At 48.5% G+C, this 27009-nt stretch overlaps 2 protein-coding genes across 3 annotated transcripts in view; both read right to left on the bottom strand.

Annotated features, from left to right (window-relative positions):
* Positions 1–651: 651 nt before the first annotated feature.
* Positions 652–13838, bottom strand: Ucp3 (uncoupling protein 3). Of its 2 annotated transcripts, none has more exons than XM_026379521.2 (7): positions 13740–13838; positions 8050–8269; positions 7128–7329; positions 6653–6853; positions 5525–5626; positions 4951–5131; positions 652–2522 (listed from the first exon to the last, which is right to left on the bottom strand). In XM_026379521.2, the coding sequence occupies exons 2-7, from the start codon at positions 8173–8175 to the stop codon at positions 2408–2410; spliced, it is 927 nt and encodes a 308-aa protein (XP_026235306.1). In that variant the 5' UTR covers positions 8176–8269; positions 13740–13838; the 3' UTR covers positions 652–2407. The 2 variants fall into 2 exon arrangements, with proteins under 2 accessions (XP_026235306.1, XP_026235305.1); XM_026379520.2 differs by having other exon boundaries at positions 8050–8336; positions 13740–13836.
* A 3677-nt stretch (positions 13839–17515) lies between these two features.
* C2cd3 (C2 domain containing 3 centriole elongation regulator) overlaps positions 17516–27009 on the bottom strand; it is a 143277-nt gene continuing 133783 nt past the window's right edge. The window contains exons 33-34 of the mRNA XM_026379501.2: positions 20970–20990; positions 17516–18311 (exon numbers count right to left, since the gene is read on the bottom strand). Of these exons, the coding sequence (XP_026235286.2) occupies positions 18171–18311; positions 20970–20990 (162 nt within the window). The 3' untranslated portion in view covers positions 17516–18170. The remainder of the gene's footprint in view (positions 18312–20969; positions 20991–27009) is intronic.

Below are 27009 nucleotides of genomic sequence, written 5' to 3' on the forward strand. Positions count from 1 at the left end.
CAAACCTTTATCAATCTTGTTTTTTTTTTCTTCAAAAGACAGGACTTGGAGGTCATTAGATTCCTGATCCCAATCACATATCTCATGACTGTAATCCCGGTGATTCAGGAGGCTGAGGTAGGAAGATGGCAAGTTCCAGGCCAACCTCAACAAATTAGCAAAGCCCTAAGCAATTTAGTGAGACAGACTCTCAAAATGAAAAGGGCAGGGGATGTAGCTTGGTGGTAAAGCTCTCCTGGGCTCAATTCCCAGTACCAAAAAAAAAAAAAAATCTCTTAGAATTTATCTTCCTCCCTCCCCTTTCACTATAATATCACCTGAATAAATGATGTATTAATATTGCTATATAGAGCCAGGCACAGTGGTGCACGCCTGTAATCCCAGTGGTTCCAGAGGCTGAGGCAGGAAGATTCCGAGTTCAAAGCCAGCCTCAGCAAAAGTGAGGTGCTAAGTAACTCAGTGAGACCCTGTCTCTAAATAAAATACAAAATAGGGCTGGAGATGTGGCTCAGTGGTTGAGTGCCCCTGAACTCAATCCCAGGTACCTACCCCACCAAATATTGCCCTATAGAAATTCATGGAAGACATGTTCCTGGCCCCTAGAAAGTTACAAATAGAGATTAGGAATTTAAGAATGATTTGCACACATCATTCAAGTCAAAAGAAAGAAACTTGTAAGTGGAAGTTTTATTTAAAGGTTAAATCAGACATTAAATCAAAATAATTTCTTTCTTTCCCTTTTGTTTGAGCTATTCAGTTTGTATATGTAGATGATCTCAAGTTACAATTTAATGTCAGGAAGTACTGAGGCAGGATGGAGATTCACTTTTTCCTGATGTGGATGAGTCAGGTCAGGAGAGGAAGAAATGACACAGGAGACCTCCTGTATTGCAGGGTGTTCTAGATCAACCCCCACCACATGCTAGTGAGCTAGGGACTGTCATCAGCTTCTCTAGGAGGACTCTGAGGGGCAAGGATTCCCTGAGGGTAATTGTTAATAAGGTGGGTGTGGTAAGATCCAGACCCTCTTCTGACTGTCCTAGAGCCACATCATGCTCCTGAGAAACAAGAATGGCCACTGGCTCTGTGGGTCCCCATTATCAGTTTGAAAGATGTTCAGTCTTAAGCTTGAAAATAGGTCAGGCAGCTCGACTTCGCCTTTTGCAGATGGAGGAGCCAAACCCCTAGAAGGTAGATCAACTTGCCTGCAGTCAAAGGGACAGTGACAGAGTTAGATCTGGCTCCACCCTGACAAATAAAAACCCTGAAGGGAGAAAATTCTATCCAAGAAAGAGAAGGCAGAAAAGCGGCTGTTCTTATTCCTACACTGAAGGTCAGAATTCCTTCACTGAATCACACTAATTTCCCAAAGACTCTGAATCCAGCTGCTTCAGGCTCTAGGCCAGGCTCTCTTCTCCCCAAGCCGCGCGCCCTTCAAGGTAACTCACAGTGGGGCCAGGGAGCAGGGGTGCAGGGGAGTGGGGCTCCCGTGGCTCCCGTCATCCACTGTCACTTGCAGCCCAGGTTCTTCTGGTCTTGCCACTGGACAACTGTGTTTTTCAAAAACTTCTTGGCAATTACTCTCTTTTCCAAAAAAATCTTTCTCAAGGCATTGTCCTCATACTTAGGCCTGTAGGAGCTTTTGCTTTTATAAAGTGGATTTGTGCCCAGCTTCTTTCTCACTGTTCTTCCTAACACCCGGTGAGGTAGGCCGGGAAGAGATTATTACCTATTTTACAGAAGTGGACTGAGGTGCCCCCTTGATTCTCCTGTGTTCTCTGGGAGGGCAGATTTCCAGGCCTCAGCCTCAGGTTGGCCCTGCGGGGCTCCTTCTGCACAGGTTTGAGTTTTCCCTTCTGATTCTCACATTTCTTGGAATCCCAGTAGATTCTCCTTGGTGGACTCATGAGGATCAGTAGGCAGGTGACCCCTGGGTGACTGTGGAGGCTGCAGTCTCAGCTTTGGGTTGCATCGGTGTCCCTTGAGGCTCTTCAGCTGACTTTCATGTGTACTCCTTCCCACTCTGGTGGTCTTTCCTGTTATAAATCATCATCTAATCCAATTTATCTGGGTATGCAAGTGTGCAAACTTCCCTTTTATCCAGAAGATCTGTTTACTCTTGCCTAAATATTAGGCATCCAACCTAATGGGTTTCAAAATTAATATAATTTATTTTCCATTAAAGTCAGTGCAAAACAAGGGTGATTTTAGACGAAGCACTGAAGACCAAAATCCTTCCTCTTCTTTCAGTTCTGTTTCTTGAATCAGCAACAAGTACGCAGTTCTGTAAACATGTGTGGGCCTGGATCCCTGTGGGCCTGGATCCCTGTGGGACTGAGTCCACTGCTTTATTCCATCCTTAACTGGCCTCATGCAAGGTAAGTACCAAGTAGCCTTCTTGTCTTGCTCAAAATGGAGATTCCCTCAACATCTGGACTTTCATCAAGGCCCGTTTCAGCTGCTCATAGGTTACAAACATCATCACGTTCCAGGATCCCAAACGCAAGAAGGAGGGGGTGAATCTGATGAAAAAAAGAACGACAGCATTAGGAGGAGGGGACTCTGAGCTCTCCTGTGCCCTCACTGGCACCGAGTTGTGCCAAAGGACCTTGATTGTCTCAAGCATTCTCTGAGATCCATTCCATTTTTTCTTCTCTGCCGAGAGGCTTCAGGCAATAGCTAGAGTCAGGAGAGGAAAGAAAACTAACATTTTGAGCCAGGTTACCATGTCAGGCACTCGATTCTCACAACAATTCGGTATGGTTACTATGTTTGTCATCAGGTTTCTGTTTTAGAAACTGCGGCCCAGGGGAGGCCTCAACCAAAGCCACACAGCTAGTAAATACCAGATATAAGGTTCAAATGAGCCATGTGACCTGACTCCACCCTGCTGCTGGGGGTTCCTGGGCCTGAGGAGGGCCCCACCAGGACAGTGGGAAGCTGGGGCAGTGCAGGTGAGGCCTGCAGGGCACCAAACTGAGCCCAGCTCCAGAGAGCCTGCCTGTGTTGTGGTGGCAGAGGGGAGACCATCCCCACCTCAACTGTGCCCCATGGGCTCAGGGGGCAGCTGACAGCTGGCCCCTGCCCTCTTCTCAGCCTCTCTCCCATAGTGTCCACTCCTACCCCAGGCCTTTTTGCTGCTCCCAGACTCAGCCAGTTAGAGTCTCCTGACGATGCTGGGCCTCCTCACTCCCCTGCCTTTGTCCATGTTGCTCGCTCTGTTTGGACTGTCCCCTACTCTCTTGCTTTCTGGCTGGTTGCTTGTCACTCTCAGCCTGGGTACCTTAACCACATGAGGGTCCTAGATCCTCATGGGGACTATAGCATTGTGGCAATATATGTGAACTTGAGTCAGGCTCCACCATTTTCTAGCTCTACAAACTTGGACAAGATGACTTAATTTTTCTGAGCCTGTTTATCTTTAAAATAAGAAAAATAATCCCAGTTACTTGGAAGGCTATGATAGGAGGATTACAAGTTCAAGGCCAGTCTTGGCAATTTAGCAAGACCTTGTCTCAAAAAAAAAAAAAAAAAAAAAGTTAAAAAGGACTGGAGAGGGGGCTGTAGCTAAGTAGTAAAGCATCCCTGGGGTTCAATCTCCAGTTCTGAGAAGGAAATGAGGAAAATCACAGTATTTACCCTATAGGGTTGTTGTAAGCATTGATTAATGTCACCTACTTGTTTGCTGCTCTTTGAGGGACGCATAGCACAGGGCCTGGTACACACAAGATGTTCAATAAATTTTTGGCAAGTGGAAGAATAAACTGAGACAAGTGGCTATCACTTAAGGTTTTCCAAAAGGGGCACTTAGCAGAACACTCTCCCACAACTGACACCCTCCAGTGGCTTCTGTTTGCTGTTTGGGTCTAAACTAACTATCTGCTGATGGCTTCAGTGGTGGAGGTGAGAGGGCCTAGCTAAGAGCTACCACTGGGAGACACAACAGCATGCTGGGTGTGGTGTTGGGCAGACTGGGTTTGAGCCAGGGCTCTACCATTTTAACTTTTGCTCTCCGACAAGTTACTTTTCTGAGACATACTCTCTTCCTCGGTTAGTGTGGGTCTGCTACACAGTTAGGGGGTTGTTGAGACAATGTAGGGGGCTTAGCTATCAGGATGATGGTTAAAATCACATTATTGAGCATTTGCTTTGTGCCAGGAACTCTGGGAGATGAAAGACAGATAGGCCACCGGTCCTTAGCTCTAAGGACCTTGCACTCCAGTGTAAGGAGTAATTTAACCTTGCAAACGCTCCATTACAAGACAGGAGGTGATGAAGATGGAATCAAATGTTAATGCCAAAGTTTTCAGGGAGAAAGGAAAACTTATACATGAGAATGTTAGGGGGGTGGGGACATTTGATTTAGTCTAAAAGGATGACTAGGAGTAAGAGCATTCAGATGGTGAGGGAAAGGCATTCCTCACCGAGGGAACAGAAAATGCAAAGGCACAGAAACGTGAGTGTTGGCACAGTGAATATGGTGCCTCTGCTGACACAAGTGTGGGGATGAGCAGTCAGGGTGACAAGCTGCCGAAAGGTTTGGGAATTACAAACCACCTCTTCCTCTAGTATTTTAACCTATCTTTATACTCCTTTTTCTCAAAAAGGCTTCCCTAACTCTCCAAATCAGGTTTGGTTCACTTTTTTTTTTTAAACTCCCATAATTAAAAAAAAAATTTTAAGTTGTATGTGGACACAACGCCTTTATTTATTTATTTATTTATTATGTGGGGTTTAGGATCGAACCCAGTGCCTCAGATGTGCTGGGCAAGTGCTCCACCACTGAGCTACAGCTCTAGCCCTTAACTCCCATAACTCTTGACACTTCTCCTTTGTGGCATTGATGTCTGTTCTGTTCACTGCATCTCCTGATAGACTGGCAGGAACGTTAGACAACAAGGAAGACTAACTTCTCTGGGAGGGGGTGCTGGAGGCAGGGGGGAGGCTTACCCCTTGTAGAAGGCTGTGGGTCCCTCGTGGACCACCAACTTTAGCATACAGTCCAGCGGGCTGCGGTACTGGCCTGGGGGTGAGTTCATATACCGCGTCTTCACCACATCCACTGGGGAGGCCACCACTGTGGCACAGAAGCCAGCTCCAAAGGCAGAGACAAAGTGGCAGGGGAAGTTGTCTGTAGAAGGGGAGGAAGAGCAAATATCAAGGAGTGAGTGCACCACGTGCATTCATCATCTGTGATTCAACTTTGACTCTTTGAGCACAGGAAAGTATTGTCTCTCTCTTTCATAGTACCAGGTCGGATCTCTCATTAAGTCCTAGCAAATCAGAAATGGGTGTCCCTGGTTAATAAGGTCACCTAGCCCAATACTCTATTGGAGGAAATGGAAGTCAAGGTAAGAAACCTTTTTTCAGACACACAGTAAGAGATGGTGCCTGGAGCCCAGGGCTCTGGCCTGCGGCCCAGGCCTCTTTCCTACTTGTCAAAGTCCTGAACTGGGCATTGCTCTTCTCTCTGCTCCTTTTAAAGCTCAGTTGCCTGTGGGTGATGCCAACTCCAGGGCCTCACCAGTGAGCAGGCGAGAGTCCAGAAGTTTCTCCTTGATGATGTCATAAGTCACCATCTCAGCACAGTTGACGATGGCATTCCTTGTGATGTTGGGCCAAGTTCCTGTGAAGAAGGTAGCAGGAGCTGTTGAATGGGGAATGGTGAATTGGATGTCCTGGCTGTGGGACCATAGTGGTGTCCCACTGCCATGATCTCAGCTAGGAGGACCTCCCCACAACATACACCAATCCAAGCAGATCCCATTCTTCTTTCTAGAGTTAGCAGCTCTCAGATCTTCCTTAGAGAAAGAAAACAGAGGGGCCCACTTGTGTTCATTTGGCTATGTTTTGGAGGATAATCTCCAATAGTTGTCAAAATTAAAATGCACCCCCTGACACCAGGTGTAGCCAGAAAAAGAAGTCATATTTGGAAGAGCAAATCTGGGTTCTTGGGACAGTGACAGAATGTAGCATTGATAGGACTCTAGAAGAGTAGTTTCACTAGGGTGGGGGGGGCGGTCAGGCTTGGGGATGGAGGGGCACCCAGAAATGGAGTGCAAGCCAGTACTGTGACCCAGGCACCCTACCCTTAAACTACACAGGACAACTGTTTCTTCTGTAAGGATTCACACATCTGGCCCAGATGTGGGAGAGAGTCTAGCATTTGTCCAGGTGGCACCGGTGTAGATATATAGGAACACTCAAGTCTTTGTTCCCAAGGAAGTCCCCTCCTCTCTGGGTCTCACTGCACCCCACTCCTCTCAATAGGGCTCCTCCATTGCCTGGTTTTGCTCTGTGTCCTGCAGGAGGCCCTGCCCTTCCATCTCCACACGCTTGGAGCCTGCTCAGTCTTTGAAGCCCTCTTAGGTGCCAGTTTCTCTCTGGGGCCAGCCTGGTCTCTCCCACCTCTGGCAGGGCACCTGGCACATCTTATTTGAGGTGTAGACTGCTTGACCTGTCTTATCTCTTCTGCTGTCTGAGAGCACCAGAGTGAGGACATGTCCCATTCATTTCTAGCTCCCTGACAGAAGGTGAAGGATTGGTAAATTGAACAGAATCTGAGGCAAGTGTGGGAGGTTTCTTTGTTGGGGACGTTCATATGGAGTTAGTGGAATATGCCATGCTGAGTCCCCTGTCCCCGGGAGCCTACCTTTCCACAGGCCCCTGAACCCTTCCTCCCTGGCGATGGTTCTGTAGGCATCCATAGTTCCGCTGTATTTCCTGTGGCTCTCGGGCCCCAGGCGCACGCTGGCCTGAAATCGGACCTTCACCACATCGGTGGGCTGGGCACAAGTCACTGCCATGGCCCCCGTGGTGCAGCCCGCCAAAATCCTGACGGCGATGTTGGAATCTGGGGAGAGCAGAGGGAGTGGGCCAGAGCTGCACGCTGAAGGTCCCTCTCCCCAGCCCGCAATCCCGGGGTCGCCCTGTGCTGCTGGCCCTCTTCCTCCATGGAAGGACTGGAGTCCTTGTGTCCCTGTCACGTCAGAGCCTCCTTTCCCGCATCTGGTACCAGTTTCCCTAGGCCGGGCTCTGCCTCTGCTCTGGCCTGGCAGGGTGTGCTGACCCACGTGCGAGCTGCGCCTGGCATGACCCTTGGCGTCCACGGGGTAGCGGACACTCACTGTCCGCTCCTTTGGGGGTGTAGAACTGCTTGACAGAGTCATAGAGGCCGATGCGGATGGAGGCGAAGCTCATCTGGCGGTGCAGGCCGGCCACCAGCCCGTTGTAGGGGCTTCGGGGGCCCTCGGTGCGCACCATGGTCAAGATGGTGCCCAGCACGCCGCGGTACTGCACGCTCTGTGCCGCCGGGTTCTCTCCCTGGATCTGAGGGACAACCATGAGGACCTGAGTTGTTGGGTGGGTTCCCAGAAAGTGCTGTGTGCACAGAGGCCCCGCCTGGGCAGGACCTGCCTGACTGGACCTTGAGGACAAGCATGACCATCACCTCACAGTGAAAAGAACTGAGGTTTGTGCAGCATTTTACGGTTCACAAAGGAGGGGTGTGGCGTTTGAGCCTCAGAACAAATTAGAGGGGCAGATATTTTTCACATTTTAATAAACTAATTAATTAACTAATTAATATTATTATTATTATTTTTGGTACTGGTTTACCCAGGGGTGCTTTACCACTGAGCTTCATCTTCACCCTTTTAAAATTTTTAACTTTGAAACAGGGCCTTGCAAAGTTGCTGATGCTGGCTTTTAACTTAGGATACTCCTGCCTCAGCTTCCTGAGTGGCTAGGATTATAGGCATCCACCTGGACTGTTTTCCTTTTTTTATAAATGGTTAGTGGCTTGCCCAAGGTCACAGTTAATGCCTTAACTTTACCTCACACATTTTGGTTTACAAATCAGGGAAGGAACCTGCCACATCATGCCAAGGCATTTAGATATTTTTTTTTTGTCCTGGGTAATGAGTGTAGTCCCCACTCCTCCCCTGCCCTGAGCGAGGAAGTATGTGTTGACAGATTGCCAAGGTGCTGTGGAGGGTGACTAACCCTTCCTTTGATGTGAACAATTACCCTTGGCCAAAGGGTACCTACCTGCAGGCGGACCTTGGCTGTATCCAGTGGAAAGGTGAGGAGATCTGCAAAACAGGCCGCAGCGCCCGCCCCCAGGCACTTCACAGCGGTGGTGGGAGGCACTTCTGAAGGCTTCAGTCCAACCATCCTCTCAGTAAGATTGGCCCTGTCCCTCCAGAGCCCAGTGATGTCCAAAGAGAGAGGTCAATTGGTAGCTCTGGGCTTTAGTGCAGGGAGAAGGCTGCAGGAGGAGGCCAGGGGAGGTGGATGGAGCCGGGGTTGCCTACCCTGCCCCATCTCCAGGTACCCTGCAGCCGGAAGGAGCTTTAGAAAGTAAGAAGCCTGGGCATTGCCACACTTAAGTTGTCTGAGTTTAGCCTATAAAAACAGGTCACTTTCCCATCCTTCATATATTGCAATCCTCACCCTGTCCCCTCAGCACCAGAGAGCAGGCTAGTGGTGATATCTTCATTGTATGGATGAAGAAACAGGCTCTGGCAGGGACCAGGCCTGGCTCTGACTCCACACACACCCTGTTCTCCCTATGACAGGCTGTTTGGTGATCCTGCTCCCTGAGGTGTCTCACCACTTGAGATCTTTCTCTCCCTAACAACTGGAGCTTATACTCCTCATGACTCAATGAAACTGTCATTCATTTTGGATGAAGATATCTTTTACACAAGGATGCCTTAATATACTCATACATAAAGTAAATAAAACTCTTTTCATTTGTGGTTCCTTTTCTGTGACTAGAGACATGAGACATTCCTTCCTAACACTGATGGATTCCTGGACTGATGCTCTTGGTGGAGCTGGGAGAAGAGTGGGCCATGACTGATTAGCTGCTGCATCCTGCAGTCAGCTCTGAGGGAGGTGGGCTAATGCAGCGCCTTCTGAATGTTTGTGGCGGTCCCAGCTGTTCTGTCTGGCTTGGCACATGCCCCCTTTTTCCTAACTCCACTGAGGAGCATCTCAGACAGGGGAGGATCAGTCTTGGACCAAGTGAATGTGCTGTCTCCTCTTGTCCTGCTAGAGCCCATGTACACCTCTAGTTCACGTACATATATGCTGACACTGGTGTGCACTTGTGCCTGCACCCTCTTACCAGTGGTTAACAAGGGCACTTTTGCATGTGAAGGTCTATGTCTAGTCTTGGTGACACTGAGAAACTGGCACACCATCATAGGCAGTCCTGTGTTCTTGTAATCTGAATATTTGTACAATCAGGTCTTTGGTGAGGATGCCATCTCTTGGCAGGTCATGCCCACGAGCACCCTGACTCACATACACTGCTGGTGTGCTGAGGTCCTGAACCTTTAGTGACCCCACGCCTGGAGCCAGAGCCAGTCCCACAGAATTGTGAAGTGGGCAGAGTGTGCACACCTTCCCTACAGGGCAATAGAATTCTGGGCCTGTGACCAGAAAATTTGGGGTCTGAACCTGTCTTCAAGACTTACTAATGAGTGACATGATCTTAGGTACACATTTAACCACTCTTGGGCAAATGGGAATATGGATTACCCCAGCCATCTGTAGTGAATTGGGTGCCCAAAGATGGGGTATAAGCCTTTAATCCCAGTGGCTCCAGAGGCTGAGGTAGGAGGATTGAAAATTCAAAGCCAGGCTCAGCAATTTAATGAAGCCCATAGCAACTCATTGAGACTCTGTCTCTAAATAAAATACAAAATAGAGCGGGAATGTGGCTTGGTGATGGAGTGTTCCTGAGTTCAATACTTGGTACCCCTTCCCCTACTCCAAATAGGAGTTAAGCTAGTGACTCTTAAGCCTTCTTTCAAGACTGCCATCTACTACCTTCTTCTCTCTGTTGCCTCCTCAAGCCACACATTCCATTCAGACTCCATGAATTAATGCTTGCTTGCTACCACCTCTCTTTGGAAATATATGTTTTATATAGATACAATACTCTTACTTTATTTATTTATTTTTATGTGATGCAGAGGCTCGAACCCAGTGCCTCACACATGCCAGGCAAGTGCTCTACCACTGAGCTACATACCCAGCCCCTGGAAAAGCCTGTTCTTTGGAAGGAACTGATCTGCTAATTCATACTAATATATAAATGACAATTTCATGAAAAAAACATTTTTCTGTGCTGGGGATCAAATGCAGGGTTTTGTACATTCTAGGCAAGAGCTCTACCACTGAGCTATACCCTGACCCAGAACCCAGATCAGATATTTCTTGGTCACCATGCTAGTTAATAGCAAAAAAAAAAAAAAAAAAAAAAAAAGACATGGAATAAATTGGGTTTCGCCCTTGCCCTCAAGGAGTTCCCATTCTCATAAGGAAGGTGAACATGTGTAGAATTACTTAAAGAGAGTAAAGGAGGTGGGATAAGATGGGGGGTATGGGCTGAGGCTGGGACTCACTAGCTACTGGATCCCCATCTAGAAGCCTGCAATAGTGTGGCTTTAAGAAGTCTTTCCCTGAAGAAAGGATGCTTTTATTTGATTCTTCCCAGTATGGATTTTCATTACATTTTTATTTTTTAAACTTTTAAAATTGGGATATAAATCTCACTGATGAGTCCAATTTACAATGATCGTATGCATTTTTTAAATATTTATTTTTTAGTTTTAGGGGAGCACAATATCTTTATTTTACATCTATGTGGTGCTGAGGATCAAACCTAGTGCCTCATGCATGCTAGGTGAGCACTCTGACACTAAGCCACAACCCCCAGCCCTGATTGTGTGCATTTTGAGGGGTGCTAAACTATGAGGGGAATTATGCACCTGTGCATGTGGTAGAGTGCTTCTTGTCTTTTCTTAAGGCATTTAAAGCCATCTGCAGTTACTGAATGATGTGCAAAATAACCTGTGAGAATGGCAGTGTCAGATGTGGAGCCTGGTGAGGAAGGTCATTGAGCACCCCATTGCCCCAGTTGGCAGAGAAGAGAATGGGCCAGCGTAGCTGAGATCTGTGTGGTGGGACAGTCAGGCCTTAGCCTCTCCTGGGCTCACCCCTAAGTCTGTCTTCCTGATGCCTGATTTGCCACCCAAGAAGAGCCCAGGAAGGGCTTTGTGGGGTGACACAGGGACGCTCAGGGTGAACTTGGCTGAGGAGACAATATTGTAGGCATGCTGGAAGAAATACCCTCTGCCTGTGCCTTCCCCACTGCCCTGTGCCCTACAGAAAGCCAGCCAGGCCCCTGGGCTCCTTCCCAGCAGGGAGGCTGGGACTGGAATGTACTGTGGGAGCAGCTGGTTCTCTCCATGGCATCCTGGTGGCCTCTTTCCCCATGAGCCCTGGCATTTCCCCTGCCCTCTTCTCCTCTGAAGTGAGCTGGGCTATAGGGGCCTTGGCATTGTGAATCTGAGGCCCTTGGGGGCTGTGTTCTCTATTGTCTCCTGCTGGCTAAGTATCCCTTCTATAAAACATTTGGGAACCATTCAGATGCTAATAAAAGAACACTACACATGGTTTTTGTTCTACTTTCATGTTTCAAACTGACCTGCCTGCCTGGGGCCACACAGTGAGCAGATGTGGGATTCCCATCAGGGGTGTGTAAGTTCAGGACATCCTCTGCCCAAGGCCATTTGATGTGGAGGGTCTATGCTGGGTCAGGACCTGCAGAGGGCACTTCATGGGTTTTGTCTCCTGCTGAGGCTGGGCCTATCTCTCTGGGGAGCCTACTCTCCCCTGGCCATCAGGCATGTCTTCCTTTCTGCATCCATTTTGTCCCCAGCCGTCTCTGACCCCTGATTCCACACTTTTATTTATTTGTTTATTTTGGTAGTGGGTACTGAACCCAGGGGAGCTTCAGCTCCAGACCTTTGTATTTTTTTGAGGCAGGATCTATGTTGTTCAAGTTGGCTTTGAACTTCCAATTCTTTTGCCTCAGCCTCCTAGTTGCTGGATTTCAGGTGCCAGCATGCCTGGCACCCCACACTTTCTTGAGAAGGGGTGCCCCACCAACAGGTGCAGGATCTACTTGTCTACTTCTCCATACCGTTAAGTGCTTCTGAAGGCACTCAGAGAAGCCAGGAGTTTGAGCCCACGTGCTGAAGTGAGGAAAGGGCAAATGAGATCAGAGATGCCCCTGAGGATGGATAGAAGAGGGCTTCAAAAGCCTGGATTAATGTAGTGGACAGCAGGGAATGGCTGGTGGTTCTCAAGGAGGGAATGACACTGTCAGACCTGTGTTAGAGGATGCTGGTGCAGCTGTCAAGAATGGGCTGGAAGGGAGGCTCAGGCACCAGTGAGGAGGTTGTTGGAATGTTGCTAGCAAGACGAGTTAAAATCTGAACTTGGTCAAGAGCAACATCCAGGGCAGTCCTGAGCCATCCACAGGAAACAGAACGGATGGGCACAGACTCAGGTCAAAAGCCACACGTGCACAGTGGCACAGTGGTGCATACCCGTAATCCCAGCGACTTGGCAGCCTGAGGCAGGAGGACGGCCAACTCAGGGCCAGCCTGGGCAGCATAGTGATATTCTCTCTCTCTCTCTCTCAAAAAAAATATAGATAGATAGATAGATAGATAGAGGGCTAGGGATGTATTTCCGTGATAGAGTCCCTCTAAATTCAATCCCCACTGCTGAGAAGAAAACAAAAGCCACAAGTGAGTGGGTGTGGGGGGGTGACAATGGCAGGGAAAGGTAGAGGCTTCTCTGAGGCCAGGGGTCCCTGACCTCTTTCCACCTGCTCTCCACCCTCCTCAACTGTTCCTTGAAGAGCCCTGGAAGCCAGCAGACTTTTGCTGCTGTCTGGAAGAGGAAGTCGAGATTAGAATCCTTGTACCTGAAGCTTTCTTGGGGAACCTGAGGATGGGAAGTCTTATCTGTGGGGCCCATTAAACTTTGCTGAGTGCTTCCTGCACCTGGCACTGTGCTGAGGGTTTTGTAGACATTAATTTGACCCCTTTATAACATGTACAGGTACTATTATAAGGTAGCCCTGCTTTGAAGGCTTTAGCTGAATTGATGGAGCTGAGATTGGCACCTAGGCCTGTCACACAACCAGTGCCTTTTGCTCCTCCCAGAGTCCTAGACTTCAGGGGGAGCTCAGGATCCCTTGAACCACTTGTTTACAGAGCAGATTCTAAGTCCTAGGCCTAGAGGTCCTGATTCAGGTCTCAGGTGAGACCCAGGAATCTGCAATATACACAAATCTTCCCCTGGTAGCTCTGAAGCAGGGGACAGAGGACCCCTTTCTAAGATGTCCATCCATATTGCCTCTCCAGCCCCACTGTCCCTGACAAACCCTCCACAGCATCCCCACTGAGGAAGCCATTTGAGCAGTGACCATGGGCTCCATAAACCTCTGACAGGTGACTTGGCCTGGGCCTCAGGCCAGAGGTGCCCCCATCATCATTACTCAGGAAAAGGGCCCCAGGACCCTCATGGGGAGAGAGGGCTTTATGCTCAGGGGAATCCTGGAGATTTGGAGCCAAAGTTCTGAGAAAGTCATTTCATATCTGTGGGGATTTTCATAATTCCACCAGAGGCAGCCAGCAGGGTAAGGGTGAGTCCTGGGTAAGTGGCACGAGTGTGCGGTTCTGGTGTGGGGTTTGAGGACTTTCCCAGGGCTGCAGTTCCCTCCTCTTGACAAGGTGGGGCCTGGACTGAATTTCTCTCAGTTTATTATGGTTCCTAGCTGCCTCTGAAAACCTCCATGGAAGGGAGAACAGGCAGAAGCGGGGGGGGGGGGGGGATAGGGGTAAGTGGGAGAGGGGAATTTGTCTTACCTGTAAGCCCAGCCAGGGCAGTAGATCCCTAGGGCTCCATCCCAGGGGGTGGTAGGAGGAATCCGATGGCTCCTCCTGGCCATTCACTGTTGTTCTGCTGCTTCTGGCTTGGCACAGGTCTTATACACCAGCTGACCTGAAACCTAATCCTAGAGAGGCTGGTTGACAGTCTGATCACTTGACTAGAGGCGGGCTGGAGAGGGGCAGGCAGGGAAGGGGGTCAGGGAGTTCCAGGTCTGGTTCAGCTCCCTTGATTTGGGGCCCTTTCATTCCTTCAAGTTGTGAAAGAGCTACCTCAGTGACAGGTGTATATGGAGTGTCACCTTTGAGAGTCTAAACATCAAGTTCCCCCCAGATAGACTGGCAGGGCTCTCAGGGCCTCCTCTTAGTATTAGCAATGAAGCCATCATATCTTGGTGCCAGCTATAGATATTTTATACACATTATTTCTACTTTTTATACTGCTGTGAGGTAGGTACTATTAGGAGTACCAATTTTTTAAATAACAGATTTAGGCCTGGGGTTGTAGCTGAGTGGCAGAGCGCTTGCCTGGCACGTGTGAGGCACTGAGTTCAATCCTCAGCACCACATAAAAAAATAAATAAATAAATAAAGGTATAAAATCCCCTCACATTAACACATAATTTAAAAAAATAACAGATTTATTGGGATATAATTTACATACTATGCAATTAACTTCTTCTAAAAACCATTCTTCAAATGGTTTTTAGCACAGAGTTGTGCAACCATAGCCACAATCTATTTTAGAACATTTCCATCATCCCTCAAAAAAACTTTTGTTCACCTCAGTAGTCACATCCCTTCCCTCTTCCCCAGCTCCAGGCAGCCATTAACCTACTTTTGGTCACTATAGTTTTCCTGACCTTGACATTTCACATAAGTACAGGATGTGCTCCTTTGTGATTGGCTTCCTTCACTTAGCATAGGAGTTTTTTTGTTTTCAAAGCTCACTCATGCTGTAGTATATATCAATACTTCACTCTTTTTGATTACTGAGGACTCTCTTTTTTTAATATGGGGCCATGTTATGGTGTCCAGTTCAAGGCTGGTCTTGAATTCCTGAGCTCAAGCTATCCTCTTGTCTCAGCCTCTCCAGTAGCTGGGACTACAAGTGCACAGTATGGTGCCCAACTGTTTTAAACCATGCAGGAGACTGAACCAAGGCCTTATACTTGCAAGGAGCTACATCCCAAGCCCAAGATCCTCATATTTTAATGCTTATTTTATAGAGGAGAAAACCAAGTCTCAGGGAGGACAATGACTCATCAAGAACTATGGCTAGTACAAGAAAGTAAGGCCTGACCTCAGCCTGTAGACTGTAATGTTTTGGGCCTATCCACTGTGATCCTTGTTCTCTGTGACACTTGGAAGCTTCAGCATGGACTGGCTGGGGACAGAGGGAGCTGGGGCAGGGAGGGAAGGGTTCTTACAGTAGTTACTGTGGACTCCTCCCATAGACACCGAGAATAAGGATTGGGCATTAGTTGAACTTGGACCTCAGATGACAGAGGGAGGAGAGGAGGGAGACACGGAGGAGAAGTGATGAGAGGGGAGGAGAGGGAGAATGCAGGGAAGGAGAAGGAGTTAACTAGGTGGGGCTGAGGAGCAGGCAGAAGCCATTTCTGGACTTGGGCACAGAGCCATGATCACTGGGCAGGTGGTCAGAAGGTTAATGCAAAGCTTGGGCTGCACCTGTCCTTTTCCTTGGATCTGTCTCCACCCTTAATGACAGCAGAACAGGCAGGTGCCTAAGTGGTATAAGGGAAGGGGCTGCTGGGACTGCTGAGATTGGGTTGGCTGAGGGAAGTAGGTTCTGAGTGAGCTCTGCCTGGAAACTCTAGCCTAGAGGTGGTGGGGGATGAGAGGGGACACATGATGGGGAGACAAGTTGGAATCAAAAAAGGGAGCAGCAGGCTCTGGAGAAACTGAGAGAGAGGGAGGGAGGGCTCGGCTTGCTCTGGCCTGGAAGATTCTGTCTGTCCACTTGGGCTCCTTGTATCCAGAGTCCAGCCCTTGCTAGAAGTTCCAAGGTTGGTGCTTTGGGCTGGGATATAATGATCAGAAACACCTATTTTTAGGTGTCTGTGGATGAGATGCTCAAAAGCAAGTCGGCGAGACTCTAGTTGGTTCTGTTGGTGGGGACAAACATATCCAGAATCCATGCTGCCTGACTCCAAGTCATGTTGCCTCAAAGAGCTATCACTGGGAAATGTATCCAACTTCTGGGGATGAGATATTGGTAAATAACATGTTCTGTGAGCGTAAAAGGTGGGTCTCAGTCGCATAGGGTGTTTCTGTGTTCACCGAGGCTACTCTCAGCCTGGGCAGGAGTGGCCCATGTCCTCCTGTGGCCTTATCCTCACTTGACTTATCAGGTTATTTACAGGAACAGGATTTGGAAGGAATACTTTACCTGAAGCTTTACCCCTTAGACTCTGGAGGTTTCTTGTGCCCCAAGGGAGGTGAAGCCCTGGACCTTGGAATCTTTGGGCTGACCTGGGAGGGAGATCAGCTTCTATGGCACTGGGGAGGAGGCACACTGGTAAGCTGAAGCTCACGGAGCCAGGATAAACAGCGGTGGGGCAGGCCAGGCCCAGGGCAGCAAAGGGAGCCCAGCTGCCGCCCCAGGCTCCTGCCTCATTTGCACCCTCTGCAGCCCAGCCTGCTGTGCTCTGCTCCTCAGTTATTGGTGAGCTTGTTCCTACTAGTTGGCTCCCTGCTTCTGAAGCAGGGGTGGAGCTGACATTTCCTAAACTTCCAACCTGTGCCAACTGCAGGCCAAGCACTTTTACAAAATGTCATCTCATGTGATCTTCACCACGACCCCATGAAGCCAGGGTTCTTACAGTATCTGTCTTTACAGATGAGCTTGGAGGCACAGTAGAGCCAGACTGCTCTCCTTTGTCCCCAGTTGCTCGGGGCCCAAAGTGCCTTCCTGGTTCTCTCTGCAGCTGTCCATGGCCTGACCAATTCTCTGGGCCCACCTCAGACCTGCTTCTTCTAGGAAGCCTTCCCTGCCTGCTGTAGCCTCTATGCTTTCTTCCTCCATTCTCAGGTTCCCCGAATTCAGAGAACTTACTGGCTGTACCCTGTTTTGGTCACTGAGCCTTATAACACTTCTGGGGTTATCTTATGTGGTGATTCACTTCCTAGCTACATAAATAGAGGCAAAACTTTGTTGGGCTTCACTTTAGAAGGGGCATCAAAATATGTAGGTTATAGGGTTGTTCCGAGGACTGGAGTGAAATGACATGAGCTCGGGGGTGAAGAGCAGGGCCCTCCATGGAAATCCCCTCCCAGCCTTGTGGCTCAGCCACACTGCACACGCTGTACATCTGTGCCCCTTCCTATCCTCCCACAGAGACTTGTCTACAGTAGCTGCTCAACTTGCTGTGGTCTGTCCAAGCTGCCTAGCCCAGAGATCATGTTCTCTGGGTCATGTTCCAGATCAGAAACATGAGACCCTCCCACTTTACTGACAGATTTCAAGAACCAGCAAAGGGAAAGAAATAGTGGGTGGTTGGTGTGTGGGAAGAGGGGAGAAGAACCAATAAAGGAAAGACTGATGTCACTCTGGACCAGTCTGATATTTGGGGGAGCTTAGAAGTCTCATGGTGACCATGGTCCCCTGTTCTGGATGAGTTTCTCTGGGGGAACTGAATGGTTGTCAAGCTTTCTTTCTGTAGTTACAGCACAAATGAATTCCTAGCACCCCATTGCAATCACCAACCCAAGAAACACTTGTGAATGAATACAAACATCAAAATGATTTTATTCAAACAAAGTGGGAACAATGACCTCAGATCTGGGTAAAAACAATAAGTTAAAAGCATGGTTAGAATTTCAGACAATCAGATAAACAGTTTAAAGGAGGTGATTTCCCCTTCCTTTCCTATTATTAATTCAACACAGCATAAAAATAATTTATTTCTATAAAATACCCTTATTCCCAGGCAAATGAACTGGAGCTGGCCCTAAGATTTCCTCAGTTACATGTGATGCATACAAACTACACACCCCTCCCCAGGCTCCAATCTTTAAGGCAAAAATGGCCTATCCTATTCCATAGAGGTGGGCTCAGGTCAGCAGACAGCGAGAGGACACTAGGAGGAGTTTCTCCACTGAAGATGCCTGCTTGGGTCCCTTGGTCAAAAGATGAGTGGGCTACTCAGGTGCTGGAATCCATTTTGTTTCTAGTCTTTGCTTCACCACAGAGGAAGAACTTGGAGTACTAGAAGGTGGACGCTGGGCTGGTTTGGAACACTCCTCCAGAATAAGTCCACGGACTAGGCTGGTGGTAGTTTCAGGGCTGAGGCAGCCCCAGGGGAAACAGACCTGGTACCTCTTGCAAAGTGGACAAGGCTGAGGGAGGGCGGCAGGTGGCTCCTTCCCTTCATCTCTCAGGCTGCATCAGTCTTTCTGGGAGAACTGGGAAGAGAATATCCGAGCAATCCTGCGAGTTTCTTCCTCAGGCAGGTTGGGAGGGATCGAGTTAGGTCTGGGGCGACAAGGCCTCTGGGAGAGGGCTCCCCTGGTGGCTTCACTCTTGTCCTGGAGAGGAAGAAGCCAGCTAAGTTAGCACTGAGGACATGACTTTGGTTCCTCATGTTTTGGTCCTTTGGCTAACACTTAGGTAAGGCTGACTGGTTTACAAAGCCCTTTACACACCTTGTTTAATCCTCACCTCAGCCCTATGAGGCGGGCCCATCATTCTCCCTGAGTCATTAAAGATAAAATCACAGTGCAGAGGAACCCTACTGCTCTGAGTAGCACGGCTGAGTTGAGGAACCTGGCTCAGACTCTTCTGTACCTCTGGGGAAGGAGGGGGCTATCCTCTCTAGAAGAGGTTTGAAGATTCATCCCTTCTTTTGCTGCAAGATTCTATATAAGTCATAGACTGGAGTTGGGACTGTCCCACGAGTGACCCTGGGACTACACCCAGCTCCTGTGGAGATGTTGGTGAATAATACATTCTTTGTTTGGCCCTTTGAGTTCCTGGAGCTGCCAGGTACCATGAAGCACATACCCACTCGTTCTGGGCATCACTTGTTCTGCTTTTGAGTGCTTGCCTGGGTAATGGCACTGTGGTCCTCTGAACTCCTCTCTGACTCACGCATTTATTCATTCAACCTTCCCCGTCCCATTTCTCTTCTATACTGTCAGGTTCTTGTGCTAAAGGCGCTCAAAGCTATACAGCAAAGCCACCTGAGGCATCTGACTGAGAGCAGGGTCCTGGGGAAGAGGTGAAGGCCAGTTTGGGAAGAGGCAGTGCTAAAAGGAGTTGGGAGCAGCCCCTCAGGCTAATCTGGCTGACTTTATAGCATGCAGCATGCCCTATGGATAGATCTCTTCCCTGTCCCAAATCCCATGCGCTAAGGTCTTCCCAAGCTGCTAGAGCACTGAGAGCACACTGCACTCTCCCTAGGCACCGAGTCAGCAGCTTGAGACCCTTGAGATTACAACCACCCCTCCCCCACCTTCCACTAATAGGAAACTGAGGCCTAGCTAGAGTTGCTTCCAGGACCAGTAACATTCAGTAATCTTTTTTTCATTTATCCTTTTTAATGTCAATTGTGAAAGGGAGACAGAAATGAACAGAAGTCATTTCCTGCCTCCAGAGCTCAGAGTTAATTAAGCGCTAGGAGACACAGAGATTCACCAAAGAATTAGGATAGCAGCCAGAACGATATAAAGGGAGTCTATTGCTCTGTTTGTATGCACTTCCTTAGTGGTTAGAATTCTGGACTGGCAGGAGCCCTCAAGGTTACCTGCCCCTTTTTATGGGTGGAAAACTGACCTTCAAGATGGTAGCTTGGCAGCTGCTAGGCCAGTGAATGGGTAGGACCAAGCTGTGGTGACCAGAGACTTACAGCGGGTGGGGAGGAGGATGCCTCTTGCAGCAAACATCTCATTCTTTCTAGAACCAGTGGAGGCTGTTCTACCATGCACCAGGTCTTTGGTTAAACCAGACCCTCTCAGGGTCTCTACAGCACTGTGTGTTTCTGTACACCCCTCCACTCCCAAGATCCAAAGTGAGTGTTTCCTGATCTATTTGGGGTTTAGAGGTAATGTAAGTCCCATCTAGTCCTCTGGGTCATCAGCTATTCCTTACGCTCTATTTCTTCCTCTGCTACAGCGAAAGGGAGCTTGGGAGATGTTTATTAGGTAGATGACCTAAAATTTTGGTCCTCTATCTCAAATCCTAAAATCAGACCTTGTTTCCCCATCTGCCAGAATAGAAGCATTCTCCATTTTGGAGAGACTTAGATGGGTCTTTCTTTCTATGGCTCCAAGGGTCAACTATCTCAGTTCATTCATAAGAGACCTCTGTTGGTGATTCATCAAGTCTTTCAGGAGCCTCAGATCAACTCAATCTGGTCAATGCTTATGGGCAATTGGCAGCCATGGTTCCTGTCCTCATGGACAGGAAAGCTAGAGGGGAGACAGATATAGACCTACCCAACAGTCAAAGAGATGAGGCTTAAAGCTTACAGCACTTAGAAAGGAGTGATTAATAATAGCTGGGAAGGTCCATGGAGGCTTTACATAGAGCTGGCATCAAAGACAGATGGGGTTTCAAAAGAGCTGGGGTGGGCATGAGCTCACAGGGGAGAGCATGAGTGCAGCCTGCAGCTGCTGGCTAGGCCTTATGTGCCCTGGGGCTGAATCCAGTGTGGCTGATTTAGCCAACCTTCCAGCTCCCACACCTAACTCAGTGACCTAGAGGGCTTTATCTCCACTGCCCAGGCCCGGATACAGGACAGGGACAGGACTTGGCTTTGTGTACAGGGCAGAGCAAGGGTGTGGAAAGACGGAACACACATTCATCCGCGTTTGGCTTTTGTTGACCTTAAAAGGGTTAAAAACATCTTCATTAGTAGTAAAGGATTCTTCATCAGGGTTGCTAACCAAGAACAAACCTTGGAGGAACTGGGCATAAGGGAAGCTGCTCAGAGCAGGGATGCCCCCAAATGTACTAACTGTTCCTCTGAAATACTCCTACACTACTCCTGGAAGTGGGGGTCACAAGAAAATGGTCAGTACAGTGTGTGCTTTGCAGGAGCCATCAGTCTTCCTGGGGAGGCAGGCCTGTCAGAGCTGCAGGAGCTGCAGGCCCTTGAAGTCTAGACAGTGGGTTTCATACGTGGGGTCAAATGTCTGGAAGGCATTTTTTTTTTTTTTTTTTTAAAGAGGACTTTATCCACTGACCTGGGAATCAGAAGGGGAGGTCTTGATAGATGCCAGGCAGAGACAGCAGGGAAAGTGCAGAAGAGAGAGAGAGAATTTCTTAGTTCTCGGCGGACACAACATCTTTGTTGGTACGTGGTGCTGAGGATCGAACCCAGGCCGCACGCATGCCAGACAAGCACGCTACCGCCTGAGCCACATTCCCAGCACCCTGGAAGGCATTTTTAAAAAATTTTTTTTTCTAGTTTTGATAGACCTTATTTCATTTATTTATATGTGGTGCTGAGAATCGAACCCAGTGCCTCACACATGCCAGGCAAGTGTGCTATTGCTGAGCCACAGACACAACCCCTCTGGAAGGCATTTTGAAAGAGTAACTTGCAAGAGGTTTCTCAGGAGACCTGATAGGTATGCGTGTGCCTGCATGTGTGTGTGTGTGTGTGTGCATGCGCGTGTGTGTCTGTGTGTGTGTGTGTGTGTGTGAGAGAGAGAGAGAGAGAGAGAGAGAGAGAGAGAGAGAGAGACACCATTCTCCCAGGCTGGAGGCCAAAACTGGTTTCACCATGGTCTGAGTGGGCCTCTAGTCAAGATGTCTAGAGCTCTCACAGTGCCCTATAAAATATACCAGCTCGTTCATTAAACCTCTCTCTTTCAGGGATCCGCTCTCTCTGGGCACTTGGACACCCAGTCATGAACATGACAGGCCTCCCCAGCAACAGGTTCTTAAAGGAGCTCTCAATGTCAAAGGTGGAGCTCTGCTGGGGAGAAAAGAAAGCATGCAGAAGAAATAAGGTATGGTGGGCTGGGATTGTGGCTCAGCGGTAGAGCATTGGCCTAGCACAGGCGGGACCTGGGTTCGATCCTCAGCACCATATACAAATAAAGGCATTGTGTTGTGTCCATCTATACCTAAAAAAATAAATATTAAAAAAAAAAAGAAATAAGGTGTGGTGATGGAAGGCAAATGTGAGGTTTCCCAGGGCTTGCTAAACCAAGAGGCTAACACTGGCTGGTGAGTTAGTTCTAATCCTGGCTCTATCAATTCTTCTCCAAGAGGAAAATTACTCTCTCTAGGTCTGGATTCCTCCTCTGAAAGTGGGTAGCAGAATGAGCAGATAATGTAGGAGGTGAGCTACCAAGCACACTTATTCTGGCTCACAGCTCCCTCTTTTTCCAGATCCTGGCGATGTAGCCCTTGCTCTAAAAGCTCTTCTCTTGGGTCTGAAATATGCTCAGATCCTAGCCACTGTGTTCTGGTTTCCCTCACTGCATCCCTAGGCGGATCCCTGTGAGCCACATGCTCCCAGGATGTGGTAGGTGCAGGTGTCCCCATTGACCCTGCTTCAAGACATCCTGGGGCCTTTATCAGAGGGGAGACAGTGGGAAGGAGTGGAAGGAATATTGCTCTGTGACCCAGTCCAAGTTGCTTAAGAGCAAGACACCTTCTGTTTCTGGATCTCAGTGTCTTCATTGCTAAATGGAGCTAAGAACCTCTGTCTGGTCTCCCTACCCAGACAGACAGGTCTGAGCTTAAGTAAAATTTAGATTTAACCAAGGATCAGGTGCAACAGTTTGCAAAAAACAGGTCTCCCTACCCAGACAGACAGGTTTGAGCTTAAGTAAAATTTAGATTTAACCAAGGATCAGGTGCAACAGTTTGCAAAAAACAGGGGATACACTGGAGCTAGAGCTGACACCAGCTGCAGACACCAGAGCAAAACAAAGTCTTGATTTCTCATCTCAGGCAGGAGCTAGGCCCAAAAGGTCCTGAGTAGGTACTAAGGCACAGCACTCCCCCAAGGCATGCTCAATGCTAGGCCAGCAGGGGAGGTGGGGTGTCTCCCCACTCCACTGCCTTCCCTGTTTCTCCCCTGCAGCGAGCCTCTGGCTTGGGATTAGGGTTGAAGTTTGTTGTTTCCCAGAGCACCTCCCTTAAGTGACACAAACACTGACTCAGGAGCTGTAAACAAATCTTTCCAAAGAACTGAAAATAAGCAGCTGCCTGGTTCTGGCTGGCTAGGCGGGCCTGCCAGTGGACTGCTGCCTCAGAGACTGGGCAAGGGCTCCATATAGCCGCCTGCCTGACTCAACTTTCACCCCATTGGCCGGCTGCCTTCCCCTCGGGTGGCTCCCAGAATGCTCTCCTAAGGCAGTGACTTCCTTAGTGCTAAAAGTCAGCAGCAAACTTAGCAGCCACAACTAGGAGCAGTGGGGGAGGTGGGGCCAAGACATCTTGACTAGAGGCCCACCCCTGAGAGGCAGATAGATCCTAATCTGACCCACCAGGCCAGCTACAGCATGGCTGGTCTGTTCTGGGCTTTCTCTCCAGTCTTGTGTTAAGAGCTAATGGGACTCTCACTACCTAAATGCTTCCTCTGTGCTTCATCAATACCTCATGCCTCCTGTCCTTGCTCTAAGAAGCCTTCCTTGACAGTCCCATGAGCAATGGCCACTTCGCACAGCTTAGGGTGACCCCTACACTGGGACCTCAGGCTACACAAAAGGCCTGAGTAGGGGAAGACTCCTCAGAGTCTTTTGAACCTATGCCCTGTCAGGAAGAGGGTACAAAAGCCCAGATTCTGGAGAGAAAGGGTTAAAGTTACACTCCTAGAAGAGCTCCTGGCTCCTCCCAGACTCTGGCCTCCTAGGAGTTCCCAGCAACTTGAGCTGAGCACCTGCCTGCAAGCCCATGGGCCCCTTCCTGGCAGGTATCTGCCAACTTGCAGTCTGTGGCCAGTTCTGGCTGCTTCCCCTGACTTCTGTATACACTTGGCTAGGCTGTTCATCTCTCTTTAAATGCTTTGTATGGGGTTTATCAGAAACTCTTTGACCTTTAGGTCTTCTTTGGGGCTCTGTAGAGGGCTAGGGAACTTAGTGGCTCAAAGAAATGAGGCAACAGATCAGGACCTCCTACATGCTTCCTCCAGTTCCCTGAACTGCAGGCTGAAGAGAGGACCCCGGGCTCAGGAAGTCCCCTCACACCCAATCCCTACCAGTGTGACCTAGTGACTTTGTGGAGAGCTATTTTTCCCTACCAGGACCATGCATTTTTCAGCTGTCTCTGGGTTTACGGAAGAGAAACTAAGGGGCAGTAAAATTCTTTGGGCTCTGGGGAGAAAAGAAGTAGCCCCAAAGTCTGAAAACTCATAAACAGACGGGCAGAGACTGCTGAGGGCAGGGCTCTACCCGCCTGGGTGGGCTGTGTGTTATCTGGGGCTTCTACTTCAGGGTTGGCACTGAGCACAGTTAAGTGCTATAGACCAAGAAACTGCTCTCCATACTTTTGGGGCTGACTTGTAGGGCCTCCATTCCCAGAACCCACCTCTGCCTCTGAGCTTTGGATCATGTCCCTATTTCTTATTACTTCTCTCCTACCATTACTCACCTCCCCCTCCAAACACACCAGAATGTAACAGAAGAACAGGGAAGATGTCTGGATAATAATGTTAATAAAAATAAGAGCCTAACACTCAGATGGTACTTACTGTGTTATGTGCCAAGAAGTTTCTAAATACATTACTTTTCTTAGTTAATCCCTAGCCAATCCTAGAAGGCAGGTTCTATTATGCATACTTTTCAGAAAAAGAAGTACAGAAGTTAGGTAACCTCCCCAGGTTTGTGGCTCATAAGTGGCAAGGCTAGGTTTTAAACTTGGGCACTCCTAACCATTATATGAGACCACCTAGTAGGAAAGAGGGCCTCAAATCAACTTTTTTTTTTTTTTAAATATTGTTTTAGTTGTTGATAGGCCTTTATTTTATTTATTTATATGTGGTGCTGAGAATTGAACCCAGTGCCTCACACTTGCCAGGCAACTGCTCTACAGCTGAGCCACAACCCCAGCCCTCAAATCAACTCTTTGATGTCCACCCCTCCCCCCAGACCAGACAGGCTCATTGCCCAAGACCTCAGACAGCCAGCAGCAGAACTAGGGCAGAAACCCATTTACTGACTCTCAGCTCGCCCACTGGCTAGAGCACCTGGAGATGTCTGAACATTGTGGTCTAGCTGAGTGGAGGTGACAATGCCAGAGTGGGAGGGGGTGGGTAACTCAAGGCCTTCAGGGTACACTCAGGCCTGGCCTTATCTCCTGCCTCCTATACTCACTCCTCATGAATGACAGCGTTTGGCCCTTGTGCCTGGTGAAACCGGGGCAGAGCCACGGCTCAACACAGCAAGGTACAGAACAAGCCAGGGCTCGTCTTGTGGGAAGGAATCATCATGCAGACAGGGCGGGAGGCTCACGTGACAGGTTGCTTCTGATTCCTACCCTATCCTGCCAGTTTCATTGCAGGGCCCTCTGTCCCCACCTCCTCCAGCACATGTTGTTAGTACCTCTCAGCTCCAAAATTCTGTTGAGTATCTAAGGTTTCTTCTCTCCAGTCCACAGCCTGTAAAGCCTTTTCTTTATCTTTGCTGAATTCTATCCACACCACCCCATCTAGCTCCGACTTCCTTTCCCTAAACTAATTCCCCTTTGCTTTGTTAAAGTGCTAATATGGGCAAATGCTATTTGAGAAAGTTCATGGATGGCTTGGGGATCAGTCCCTCTCAAAGAACTTGGAGCTCATTGAAGGCAGAGTTCATAGCACCTGCTCTAGCTCTTTTTTTGGATGAGGGTGGTGGGAATTAAACTCGGGGTACTCAACCACTGAGCCACCTCCCCAGCCCTATTTTGTATTTAGATACAGGGTCTCACTGAGTTGCTTAGCACCTCACTTTTGCTGAGGCTGGCTTTGAACTCTCAATCCTCCTGCCTTAGCCTCCTGAGTAGCTGGGATTATGGACGTGTGCACCTCTGCACCTGGCTGCTCTAGCTCTTTAACATGCCAGGATTTGGTAGGAGTTGATGGTGCTCAGAAAGCTGGCTTCCCTGGGGAACTGTGGGCTCCTGAGAGGAGGAGCCATAGTTCTCTTCTGTTTTCACTCATACTTAGCTAGGAGTAAGGTATGGTATAGTCCAAGTTGAAAGTCTAAACTAGCTTCCTACTCTCTGACCTGCCTGACCTCAAGCTTAGTTCTGGGCTTCACTGAGGGGAAGTTATTGAAGTGTAGAGAAGTCACATGATTTATTCAATCTCTTAAAAAGCTCACAAGATGCTGAATGGGGATAGGTTGCCTGGGGCAGGGCAGGAGCACAAGAAAGAGATTATAATGATGATGGTTTAGACCACGGTGGTAATGCTGATAATGGTGAGAAATGGTTAGGTTTGGATATATCTTATAAAGGCAGAGCTGCCAGAATTTCCTGGTTATTTGAAAACAGAGCTAAAAGGAAGGATTTCAAGAGTTTTGATCTTAATAACTAAACCTGAAGGATAGAGTGCCCATTAACTGAGAAAGGTAAAACCGAGGTAGGAAGAGACTTGGACATAAAATCTGAAGTTCAACTTTAGACATGTTGAACTTAAGACATTTATTAGATACGTTAGTCAGCTTTCTATTGCTGTGGCAAAATATCTGAGATAAACAGCTTAAATGGAGAGAAAATTCATTTTCGATCATGGTTGCAGAGTTTTTGGTCCATGGTCACTTGGCCCTTTGCTTTTGGGCCTGTGGTGAGGTAGTACATTATGGTGGAACAGCATAATGGTGGAACCAAGCTACTCATATCGTGGCAGCCAGGAAGCAAGACAAAGACTAAGGGGCAGGGGTCCCTATGACCCCTTCAAGGACATGCCCCAATAACCTTCCACTAGACCCACTTTCTAAAGATTCCACCACCTTCCAACAGTGCCACAGGTTGGCGATCAAGCCTTTAACATGAATTATTGAAGGATAGTCCAGATCCAAACAACAACATACCCAAGAGGAGATGATGAGTAGGCAGATGGGCATATAAACCTAGAGTCTGGCATTGGGAGTCTTCAGCAAAACAGAGGGGAATGAGAGCCTTCAGACTGGATGGGTTACCTATCCAGTAAATAATTAAGTCTGAAGATGACATACGGGGCTATATCAATGTTTATAGCAGCTCAATTCACAATAGCTAAGCTATGGAACCAATCTAAGTGCCCTTCAACAGATGAATGGATAAAGAAAATGTGCTATATATATACAA

The sequence above is a fragment of the Urocitellus parryii genome, chromosome 4 (genome assembly GCF_045843805.1).
Source record: "Urocitellus parryii isolate mUroPar1 chromosome 4, mUroPar1.hap1, whole genome shotgun sequence".
NCBI classification, from domain to species: domain Eukaryota; kingdom Metazoa; phylum Chordata; class Mammalia; order Rodentia; family Sciuridae; genus Urocitellus; species Urocitellus parryii.